Genomic DNA, 12,692 nt, shown 5'->3' with positions numbered 1-12,692 from the left:
ATAGTGTAATTTATTTCTGCTTGGTTAAAGGCATTATTTGAATATCTACAAATTTCATTTAGATTTATTTTTAATATTGCTGCCCAATATTTATCTGAGACATCTGTATTAATAATCAAATTATTTTTTTCATCTGGTAAACTTAATTTTGGTAAATTTTTGCATTCTTCTTTTAATAATTTAATTATTTCTGTATGTTCTTCATTCCATCTTTTAGTATTTATTTTTCTTAGTAATACTTGGATTTTATGTCTTTTATTACAAAGATTTTCAATAAATCTTTCTGCATAATTTAAACAACCTAAAAATTTTTGTATTTGTTATTTTGATTCTAATTTATCTGAAAAACTTTCTATCTTTTTGGATATATGAGTCTGTAATTTTATCCCTCTTTTATCTATTGATAATCCAAAAAAATCTATCTCTTGTTTTTCTATTATAGATTTCTTTTTAGATAGTACAATTCCTTCTTTTTTACATTCGTTAATAAATTAGATTGAATTATTTCTATGTTCTTATTTACTATTAGAACATATTCATATATCATCTATATAAATAATTAAAAATTCTTTAAACTTTTTAAATATATTATCCATCTTTTTTTGATATATTTGTGGTGGATTTTTTAGACCAAATGACATAACTAACAATTCATATTTTCTTTAACGTGTGCTAAATACAGTATATTGTATACTATCTTTTTCCATTTTTATTTGCCAAAATCTTGATTATAATCAAATTTAAAATAATATTATTTTCTTTTTGCAAGATTTATTAACACTTCTTTATTTGATAGAAAGTAATCGTCAAATTTAGTATATTTATTTAATTCTTTATAATTTATGACAATCCTAGCTTTTTCTCTAACTTGTTCAGAATGTTTCATAACCATAAAGACTGGACTACTATGAGGTCCGTTACTAGGTTTAATAAGTTTTTGTTATAACAATTATTTTATCTGGTTTTTTAATTATTGTGTATCTTCTATGGTATATATTATTGGTCTGACTCTTATTATAACATTTTCTGTTAATTCTATTTTAACTTTTGGGTGACGTGGTTTCTAAAATAATAATTGATTTTCTCCATAAACTTTTTATAGTTGTTCAATTATTTTTTTCTATATTCATTTCTATTCCTGTTTTTAGAACTTTTTATATAATATTCTTTTATTTTTTATTTCATTATATATGATTGGTTTTTTTTCCTATCACCACGCTGTGCTGGCTGAACTTTATAAGGTTTAAATTCTCTAGAGATTTTTAATAAGTGTCCACAAGGTGTTTGTAGCATTATCATATAATTATTTTGTTTATAATATTGAAATTGTTGTATAAAATCATTTCCTAATAATATATCACATTTTAGTTTATCATATTTATATACTTTATTTATTGTAACTTGTTTACTTCCAAGAATTATATTAACTTTATCGACATTATTAATTATCTGAGTGCTCTTTCCTATAACTCCAATTATTTTTATGTTACTATTATTATTCCATAATTTTATTAAAAAACTTTTAAATATTGTTATATCACTTCCTGTATCTATTAAAGTACAAGTTGTTATATTTGTTTCTATAATAGTAATCTGTATATACACAGTTAATATAAAACTTATCTAATTATTCATCTAATTCTTTTTACATAATGTAGTTTGTCCATTATGGACAATATATAATCATTCTTTTTTTATATTATAATTTTTTAATTCATTTAAAAAACTCATTCCTAAAAGTATATGGGGGTTTATATTCATACTCTTATCTATGTAACATGGTATTAAAAGATTCATTCCTCCCATTTTTATTTGTACCTTAACTTCTAAATCTGTAATATGAACATATCCATCAAAATTTACATATTTATATGATTCGGTTTTATGAGTTATTAAACATTTATTTTTAATCGAAATTATATGACATTCACTAGCTTCTGTATCTATTAATATATTTGGTTCATTTATATATTCTCTTCCATTATAATATTCTTCTTCTATTTTCATAATTCCAGCATTCCTATATAGTCTTACTTCTTTTATTTTTTTTTATTTCTTCTAACTGATTTTTATTAGGTATTTTAAATTTTTTTGATCTTTTAATTAATTTTCCATCCTTAAATATTATATTAGTAGAACATTCCCCTTCATTTAATTCTGTTATTTCAAGTTTATTTTTTTGTCATGCTAAATTTATATTCTTCTGGAATTAACCTTATTTGGTTATATTATTTTACTAATATCTTTACATTTTTTATGAACTTCAATATATGCTTTATTGGAATAAATATTCCCATAATTAGAATTAATAAATATATATAAAACTTTATATTCTATATTCATAATTTGATCACCTGATTGCATGATATCATTTCTATGAAGTTTAAAATGTTATGAAGTTTAAAATGTAGTCCTAAAATTTTATTAAAATTTCTATCTTTTATTGAAACACAATATTTTGAATAACACGTAAACATAATTTTTTTATATGCTAAATTTCCTTCTATTATTCCTAAATGACTACTTTTTAAATTTATTATTCTTCCATCATGTAAAGTTATAGTTAAGAGTGAGTCTATCCCTTCTCTGAATAGTGATTTAAACATTATTTGTATTCTTACTAAATAGACATATTGAATTTTTTCACTTTATTTTTTTACTAATCTTTGTTAATAGTTTTTCAACTATATTTTTTGTTAAAAGATTTAATTTATGTTGTCCATAAGTTGTTCTTACATCTATAGTTTTTTCTATTTTCTGATATTCATTTATTACTATTCTTTATCTTTTCCAGATTCTATTAAAGACTTCCTATTTTTAAGTTTAAAGATAATTTTTGTAATTTTCTAAACTTGTTATTATTAAAATGACTTTTAATCCATATTCTTCTATTCTTTCATATTCTTGTATATTTATATTATTATTTTCTATTTCTTCAATTTCTCTATTCAGATCTTTATTCATCCTCTGTTTCACGTATATATAGTTCTTGATTATAGTATTCTTCAATATCTGATATTTCACTTAATTCATCTTTTATTTTTAAATATTATTTTTGTAATATTATAACTTTCTTTTTATCACAATCAGTGCTTATATGACATATTTATCCACAATTCCAACATTTACATTGGCTTTTATTTTTCTTTTTATTCTACTATTGATTATATGAGTTATTTTTTCTTTTGTAATATCTTCTTCTAAATTTTATATATTTTTTATTAAAATTCCTAAATTTTTTAATTTTTTTATTTTTATACTTTCTTTTATTAATTCTTCTTTCAGGATTACATTCTCATTGCACAGGGGTTTCCATATATTCACAACATATTTTAGTTAATTTTCCTGATTTTTTCATTATTTGTCTTTGTTGACATATATATGCAAGTCTTTCAAATAAAAACTTTATTCTTGAATCTAAAGTTCTAGGTATTCCAATATTATCTCTAACATATTTTTCAAATTCTATTTTAAAATATATTCCTCATGAACCTGATAACTTATTATAGTACATATCTTGGTATACTTCTTGATTTTCATTACTATAAAATTGAACATAATAGTAATTTTTAAATTCACAAGTATATTCTTTAATTTTACACATATCGCATATTGTTAAATTTATTAATTTTATTCTAGCATTATCTTTTTCTCTTTCAACATTTATTATCCAATTTTCTCCTAAAAATTCATTTGAAATGTATTTTACTAACTTTACTATACCTTCTCTATCTGACTTTAGTATTTCTGTTTGTACATTTCTTTTTATTAATATTTTTGTATCATTATTTATTAATTCCCATCAATTTCTAACATCTCCTTCAAAAGATACTATTAATCTATTATTCTTTCAGTACTTTCTCATGTGTCATCTTTATTATATAAAAAGAATAATATCATCGAATCAGCCTAAGTTAATAAGTTTTTTTAGTATCTATTTTACAATTTAAATCTAGTTTTGTTCCTTCATGATTAATTGGTTTATCATAATTATCATTTAATTCAAAAATATGTTTATATTTATTTTCTTTAGGTGGTTGTCTATCTCTTACTTTATCATAGAATTGTCTATATGGTTTATTATATATAGGTGCATAACTTTCATCTGTATTATGTAATTCTTGTTTAGAGATTCCTGCTGGATTAGGTCCTCCTACAGTTTGGTATTCACTTATATCAGTTAAACTTAATTGATCAAAATTTTCTATTAGTAAATTTAATTCTTCATTCATTTTTATCTTTTTTTTCTTCTAATTTTAATTTTCCTAATGATTTTTCTCTAGATTCTTTTTCTTTTTCTAATATTTTTGGTAATACCATACTTCCTGTTTCTATTACAATATTCTATTTTTCTATATGTTTCTTTCCTATTCGAGTCTTTTCTTTTTCTATAATTTTTTTTATCTTTATTTTTTTATTTTCTTTTAATTCTCTAATTTCAATTTTTAATATATTTATATCGTTTCTTGTTTCTTTTACTTCATTTCTTAAATCTTGTACATCATTTATTATCATTTTTAATAATGATTTTAATTCTTCCATATATTCACTTATTGACATCTTAATTTTTTCTTATTTCTAACTTATAGGTTAATTTGCATCTTTTATCTTCCTTTTTATCTATTATTTTTCTTCTCTCAGCTGTATCTGGAACTGCTAATTCTTCTTTTACTATAGTAAAATATCTACTCTCAAGTCTTAATCTTTCACATTTTAATTTTATTAATTGTCTATTATTTAATATTCTCATTCCTTTTGGTATTAACATTATATTTCGTATTTCCTGTTGTATTTTTTTCCATTTTTATAAGTAATTTATTCAATTTTAAATGTGTATTATCACTTGCACTCATACTTTTCTTTGTGATATAAATTATTTTTTTCATCTTCATATATATTAATAATTATATATCCTTTATTTTTTCTAATATTTGTTCATTTATTTTTCTAGGCAACTCTTTAATTATTGTTAGTGCCATTATTTTTAATCTATTATGAATATGTTTTAAAAATACATAACTACCTCTTTCTTTTTCTAAACGCTAAAAATTATCTATTTTTCTTATTTTAATTTCTATGATCTCTATGCTTTTATCAAGATGTAAGTATTTGTGTATTATAATCAATTATTATATTAAATATGTAAAATCTAAATATTCTTTTAATTTTCTAATAGTTAATCTGTTATTTATTAAACTTATATAAAATCTAAGTGTTAAACTAAATCTAAAGATTTTTACTTCTTCAAGCAATCTATTTTTTATATGTTTTTTCATGATCTCTATGCCTCTGATACCAATAGGGGGCTACTTAAAGCTAACAAATCAAATAAATCAAATTAAAAGTATTAATCAAATAAATCAAGCCCCTGTTTGGCTCCCATTTCTTGGTAATAAAAATGGGTAGAATAGTATTTTTTTTGAAAAATGAGTGGTTGAAAAAGAGAAATTTTTTTTCGATTTACGTGTAATATTATTTTATGAAAGATTGTATGGTTGAAAATAGGAGAGAAAAATATAATATAATTTAATGGGGACCAAATAAAAACTATCAAATTTCAACCAATATTTAAATTTAAGGACTAAAATAGAGGATTTCTATAATATAGTGTCTTATTATGTAATATCTAAATGGAGGGCATTTTTTGTTTGTAAATTGACCAAAGGTCATTTTGAAAAAGTGGCCCTTTTCTAAACGTTATTTCATTGTATTTCCCAAAATGTCTTGTTCATGATAAGAATTTTTAGGCCTACTTATTGAAAACTTTTCACAGTTTAATCAATCTTCCCCCTACTTATATCCACTTATAAAAAACTCTCCTTTTTCAAGAACGACAGGGTGTTTGTCTTTCTTGTAATCTCTATTTAGCAAATTTTAAGGCTCTTTCGATAAAAAGAAAAGTTCCACCTAATGCTAACAATCGAAATATTTGTAAAAGAAAATTACACAAAATTTACATTGCAATATAACTCATGTACAGAATCGATTATACATCATAAATTCGATTTTGACACTAACCAATCCAGGAAGACTGAGAGTAGCGTACACAAGAATGAAGGATTGAGTTTGATCCCAATAACAAAAGAAGCAACTAATTTTTGAACCTCAGTGTAATAAAAACGAAACAAGCTCTTAATCAACGTCCACAAAAGCAGTGCAATCGATGTCTTGAAGTGTTAATCTGCCCATGTATAACTCACTTATATGGTCAGAACAAATAGGAACACACTTCCTATGTAAATTGTTCTGCATTGAGGACATTCCTTGAACCCAATTATTTTCACCCCTCGAGTTCAAATTCAAATGGTTCTGTAGAAACCGAATCCGGTAAACAGTAGTGTCCATACGGTCACAGAAATGAGCAATGCAGCGATAAGAGGGTTCATCAGAGGCTAATTGGATCAGAACCATTGTCAGAGCCCCGTCTACAGGCTTTGGATCTGAAAGATTTCCATCTCCCACCATCTTGACTTGCCGTTCTGTGGGAAAGTGCACCTCTTCAACTCCATCAACACCCGAAACTTTTAAATCCTTTGTGAAATGTCTAATCGTCTCGTGCTTGGTGGATTCATGCTTTTCTGCTAAAGTCAATATACAAGAAAATCTAAGATGATAACTCACTATAGTTTTAACTTTCTTAAAGTTATGACAACAGCAAAAGTAATCGAGCCATCTTCTTGCAACGCCAGCATACCACTTGATGATATCAACATCTTCAAGAGCCATAAGGAAACTAATTGGCCTTGGACGACCCATATTATTGGTAAATCCAACCATCTTGACTGCCTTACGGATAAGTTCTATAGGTGCATCGACTTTTATGCACAGTTTCGTCAAATCCTCAACTGTTCTTTTAGAGTAGCTTTGTTCCTCCTCTTCTTCTATTCTTCTCTTTTCTTCCTCCAATGCTTTCTTTGCTTTCATGGGTTTCAAATACTTGTCGACTTGCTTTTGAAAATTGTCGTAAGAATCCACAAGTTCCTGAGGCAATTGATCTCTAATCCTTTCCAAAGAGAGAAAATCTCCTGCGGACAACTTCCGATGCCATTCCCATTGCTCGTCCACAGATCTCAAAAAGTCTTGAACTACTTCGTCAGCCCAATTGCTAAATATTTGTTTCACTTGATTCTCAATCTCGAAGTCACATTTGAACCCATTACTTCGTTTCAACTTCTTAAACACGTGACTGAATAGCTTCTCACCCAACTTTCTTCGATTTCTTTCTCTAGCATTTCTCAACTCTGAAAGTCTTACTTCTTTCTGTCTGAGATACTTTTTCCGTGCCCTGATCGCCTTCTCTGACATAGGCGGATCAAGAACTGATGGCGTAACGGCCTGAAGCTCCATCCCCAAAAAATCAATTTTCTCAGAAACCGCACTATGAATAACTGTTTGCACTCTATCCACCCTCAACTCCATTTCCCTTTCCAAATACTTGACAACATTACTTTTCAAATTCATCGTAAACATCTTCGTTCCAGACGTAATAATCAATATTTCATCCAAATACCTAACTGCATATATCTTTAACGGCTTATAAAAGACACTACCCGAAACAGACGCCCTGCAAACAAGCTCATTCTCCTCTACTTTAGGATTCTCTTTGCTCGTTTTAAGCCTTAGTTCTTGAATTTTCTTATCAAACCCATTCAAATATATATTAATCAAAATCGAACTCAATCTGCATTCTTGAGGAAATCCCCTGCCTAAATAACTCCCACCCAATTCAATTTTCACCGCCTCCGATTCAAACAACCTTTTGATCAAACTAATCAATGCATTGTCTTCAATTTTCTCTTCCAGCATCAAACACAGCTTATCGACATGCCTAGTATCAAACAGTTCACTATCAAATTTAACACTAAACCACCAACTGGGATTTTCTACAGAGTTCTTTAAATACCTAAATGCAGTGTGCCGGCCCATGTTTACGCGCCCACCGTAAGAAAAAGTAACAAATCTATCATCATAAATAACTTCAAGTACAATCCTAATAGCTTCAATTACAACTTTAAGCTTCAAATTGGGTAGTACAAGAGGTTTACCTCTGTGGGTCGGTGCAAAAATCGGAACACAACATGAGTTGACTTCAAACCGATTTTCACAGAGCTGAAAGGACAGTTCTTGGAGGGAGATGAAGTTGGTGGACACTGAGTCATGACTGAGTGGCAGTGAATCGGGCGAGTTCGGGGTGGTGGTGACCGAGTTTGCACGATTTTTTAAGCTGTGACACGCGGTAAGGAGGAAGGAGGGTGAAGCGATGACGTTTTGAAGGAGGTTGTGAAATTTTTTATGGTGGTAGTGGGAGAGGACTATGGATTTGAGGGCTGATGTCGTTAGGGGTTGAATTTCTGTCGCAGGGTTTAGGACAGTGGAACAATGGCGAAGTTTAGGAGGAGATGGAAGCCGAGTTTTGGTGAAAAGATGGTGGCTGACGGTAGTGATAACTCTGGGCTGCTGGAAGAGTCTCAAGAGCATTGAAAATTGAGGCGGAGGCGCGGAACGGAGGCGGAGGCGGTGGTGGGGTTTAAGAGACTACCGATTCTTCCAACATGGGTTTAGACCTTGTGTGGCTAAAAAATGGGGTACTTTTAAGTTTGACCCAGTCAAAGGACCTAAATTCTACTTTAACTTCCAAAATCATGAATATTATGACATTGACCTTTTGTATGGTAAAAGACAAAGATGTCCTCAAATGTTTTGTACAATTACAAAACAATATATTGTTGAAAGGATTATACTACCCTTTTAGTTAATAATTGAAAATCAAACACTTTCCCACTTATAAAAACTTCAAAACGAGCTTCAAACACAGGAAAAACTCTCATCTTTTTATTTGCTTGAACCTCAAAATCTAGAAAAACTTTGGAACGTTGAAGCCGGAAATTTTTTTCATATCAATTACTTCAAATCGATAAGTACATTTATGCATGTTTAATTTCGTTTTTAGTAAATTAGTATACGTTTAAATAGAGAAATTTTATGTTGACATAGTAGTTAGCATAAATTTTTTTTAACAGATCTTACCTATCAAAAAAAATTGAACAGATGTATAATTTTAGAACTGTATTCTCCTGCGCAAAGACAGTCAAACTGGGTGTTTTGGCTTAACAAACAGTCAGAAACAGTCAGACTGCTTGGCTGTAAACAGCCAATTAACCGACTCTACACTGATTTTTGTTGGCATTTTTCTTATAATTACTAAATGAAGTTGATTAAAATCATTTCCTCATGCAGATATGATAATCCCCGTGTGTTATTTCGGTGATTTTGAATTGAATGAAAATAATCGGTGGGAATGGAGATGGACGAGTGACATACGTGGTTGTATTGCAATTCCCGTAACAGAGAGTACACCATACTTAGAAATGTACCACGATTTGTAAAATAAGCTGAATGTCGATCAATCTCAATACGATATGCAATTGAGATATGTATTCAACGGTTATGGGGATTTATCCATTCCGATGCCACCGGTATTCGTTCTAATGATGCTGAATTGAATTATCTATTAGAATTGAATAAAATGTATCGGACTCAGACTGTTTTTGGTGTGACTTTAATTACGAAGGATGTTATCAAAGGTGAACGCGAAGATTCAGATAGGGCGGATAACAATGATCGAGGTTTTTGGGAGACAGTGGAGATAGTTCCTGCGGATGATGTGAGTATTCCTGAGACAGTTGCTTCTGATCGTGATGTTGTTGTTACGCACAGAATTTCGTCGACAGTTGAAGACAATGAGAATATAAACGAGTTTACAAATGAGAATTTGATTGCTTTATCCCGACAGAGACACAAGCCGGGTGGGAGCTCACAGGTTGGAACAAGTGGACCGTCCTCCAATTCTTCCCGTGTGGCTCCCGACGATGAGGACTTGCAGGTCGAGCAACTGTTTGAAATCAAGAAAGATTTGCAGGAAACTGTGCACCGGCTGGCCTTAAAATATAACTTTGAGTTCAAGATAAAGAAATCAAACAAGTCATTGTTGACAGTTGCTTGCGTCGAAAACAGTTGCAATTGGCGCTTGAGAGCAACTAAGATGGACACGAATGAGTGCTTCGTAATTCGCAAGTATTCATGGGAACATACTTGCGAAGTGAGAATTCTTCGAAACGATCACAAACAAGCTCGAGCATGGTTTATTGGTCGACAGATAATGCATAAGTATCAGCATCCACGGACGATCTACAGACCTTTGGACATCATTAACGACGTCCGTCGAGAGTACGGAGTGGTCATGAGCTATCAGAAAAGTGTGGAAGGCCAAAGAATGTGTGTTGGAGGATTTAATGGGATCGGCTGAAGAGAGCTATGCTAAATTGACTAGGTATTGCCATAACATGGGGACATCTTGGCACTGCATTTTTTATTGAGACGGAGGGCGATAATTTTTTTAAGTATTTCTTCATGGCTCTCGGACAATGTATTCGGGGTTTTCGAAATGCAGTGCGACCCGTAATTCTAGTTGATGGTACAACTCTGAAAGCTAAATATCAAGGTAAATTAATTATTGCTACATGTCAAGATGCCAACATCCAAATTTACCCTATTGCATTCGGCATAATCGACAGTGAGAATGATCTGTCCATGTGTTGGTTCTTTTCTAAATTGAGGGAAGTAATCGGGGAAGTCGAAGACCTTGCCTTTGTAACCTATCGAGGACAGTCTATAATAAACGGTATCGCTGAAGTTTTTCTCGGGGCACATCACGGGTGTTGCATGTACCATATACAAGGTAATTTGAATATTAGGTATCGGGACACGGGCATCGTTTCATTGTTTAGGAGAGCAGCAGAAACTTACAGTGCTGAAGAGTGTAATAAGTTCATGCTCGAGATAGGAAGTAAATCATTACCGGCGTTGGAGTATCTGACGAAGATGGGGATCGAACATTGGGCGCGGTCATACTTTCCAGGACGTCGATATAACATGATAACGTCGAATAACGCGAAGTCTCTCAATGCATTGTTTAAGAAGGATCGAGAGTTACCAATTCTAGCAATGATTGAGAACATTCGTAACAAGCTACAACAGTGGTTTCATGACCGACGTGCGGCATCACAGAGTTGCACTAGCGTGTTGGCCCCAACTCAAGAGGAGAAACTGTTTAAGGCGGCAGAGGTTGCGAAGAAATTGAATGTGGAAGCACTAGATAAGTTTCGCCTCTCCGTGTAATGTGCACGTAATACGGCATATATGGTGGACTTGACTGATAACACATGCACTTGTACGAGATTTCAGTTGGAGAGTTTTCCATGTGAGCATGCAGTTGCGGTGGCCATGTATCGAGGCTTTGCTGCGAGAACGTTATGCTCTTTGTATTATACGACCGAGTCTTGGAGAACAGCATATGCCGAGACTATATTTCCTCTGCCGAATGAAGCTGAGTGGGAAGTTTCCGAGCACATTCTCCCATTTCATAATTTGTTACCACCAGCAGTTGAACCGCGTGGTCCTGGACGTCCAAGTACATCTAGAATACTATCTACCGGAGAGTTTCCTCGACCGCATAGGTGTGGCCGGTGCAGAGCCATAGGGCATACTCGACAATTTTGTACTAGTCAGATTCCCCTAAATGACGACTAGACAGTACGTGAAATGAATAATATTTCTTTTTAATTTACACTGTTCAATATCTGTTATTTATAAATCTTCCATATTCAATATTTATTCTTGATAAATAGTATTTATAATGATTCATATGAAAAAAATAGTTCCATACTCGGCATACGTGTAAAATAACAAAAAATAATTAAATTTCCAATTTGAATGTTATATACATTGAACACAAATTTACAATTATTTCATAATTACAAAAATAATTAAATTTACAATTGAAATGTTACATATATATAAATGAAATTTACGGGTCAGCATTAAATTCGAACAAATCACATGCTAGCTTCTTTCTCCAGTTTTGTATCCACAACTAGTTGATTCCATCAATCTTATGTCCTATACTTAAAAATTCAACGTACTTAATGGCAAATATGCCGCAGTTGCCGCTGCAATTGAACAAGAATGAATCAGTTCAGTACTGTGTAAATAAAAACTAAATCTGAAAGATGAAAACATCAAAGTTCAAACACTTACCTTACGGATTGTCGCGCTGTCGTCGTGTTCCGAACGATCCGCAATTTGTCCTTTTCATTTATCCCCGCTCGTCTGGCCATCATAGGAACAATTACAGCCTCGGACTCCAGGTTTTGCTCCAACCGGCCTTGTGTCAAACATGAATGATTTGGGTCGTACACATATATAGTCGAGTCAGCAAAAACGATCTCCAGCGTAACATAGTGTTTATTGATGCATGCTGGAATGTACAAATGTGTACAACCCTCCCATGATTTTCCCCCGACACTCGGTGACAATCATATCACCCACTCGAGCATATATTCTGGCACCGTGTACTCGTTACCCATAAGTTCAAGCGACTGATACTCTATGGTAACGGCACCCACGAACTCGGTGTTTAATATGACTCGACTATGGACATCAAATGATTTTGGATGTCTTTGAGCTCGATCTCACAGCAAGTCCATGGCCAAGTCGATGTGCTGCAGCAGGAAACACCAAAAAAGTATGAGTTATTCATTTAATAAACACAAGGTCACATATACATAAAAAACACGAAATGAATAGTTCACTTACATCGTCAGCGAGCCAAGTTCCCGCAGTGGTGATATCGT

At 31.2% G+C, this 12,692-nt stretch overlaps 1 protein-coding gene across 1 annotated transcript; it reads right to left on the bottom strand.

Annotated features, from left to right (window-relative positions):
- Positions 1-5,958: 5,958 nt before the first annotated feature.
- On the bottom strand, positions 5,959-8,535 carry LOC111370404 (nuclear intron maturase 3, mitochondrial). The gene has a single exon (XM_022992096.1). It carries the CDS (start codon positions 8,476-8,478, stop codon positions 6,133-6,135), a length of 2,346 nt encoding a protein of 781 aa, XP_022847864.1. The 5' UTR covers positions 8,479-8,535; the 3' UTR covers positions 5,959-6,132.
- Positions 8,536-12,692: the final 4,157 nt, after the last annotated feature.

The sequence above is a fragment of the Olea europaea genome, chromosome 2, assembly GCF_002742605.1.
Source record: "Olea europaea var. sylvestris chromosome 2, O_europaea_v1, whole genome shotgun sequence".
NCBI classification, from domain to species: Eukaryota; Viridiplantae; Streptophyta; class Magnoliopsida; order Lamiales; family Oleaceae; genus Olea; species Olea europaea.
This window is presented reverse-complemented; position numbering and strand designations above follow the sequence as displayed.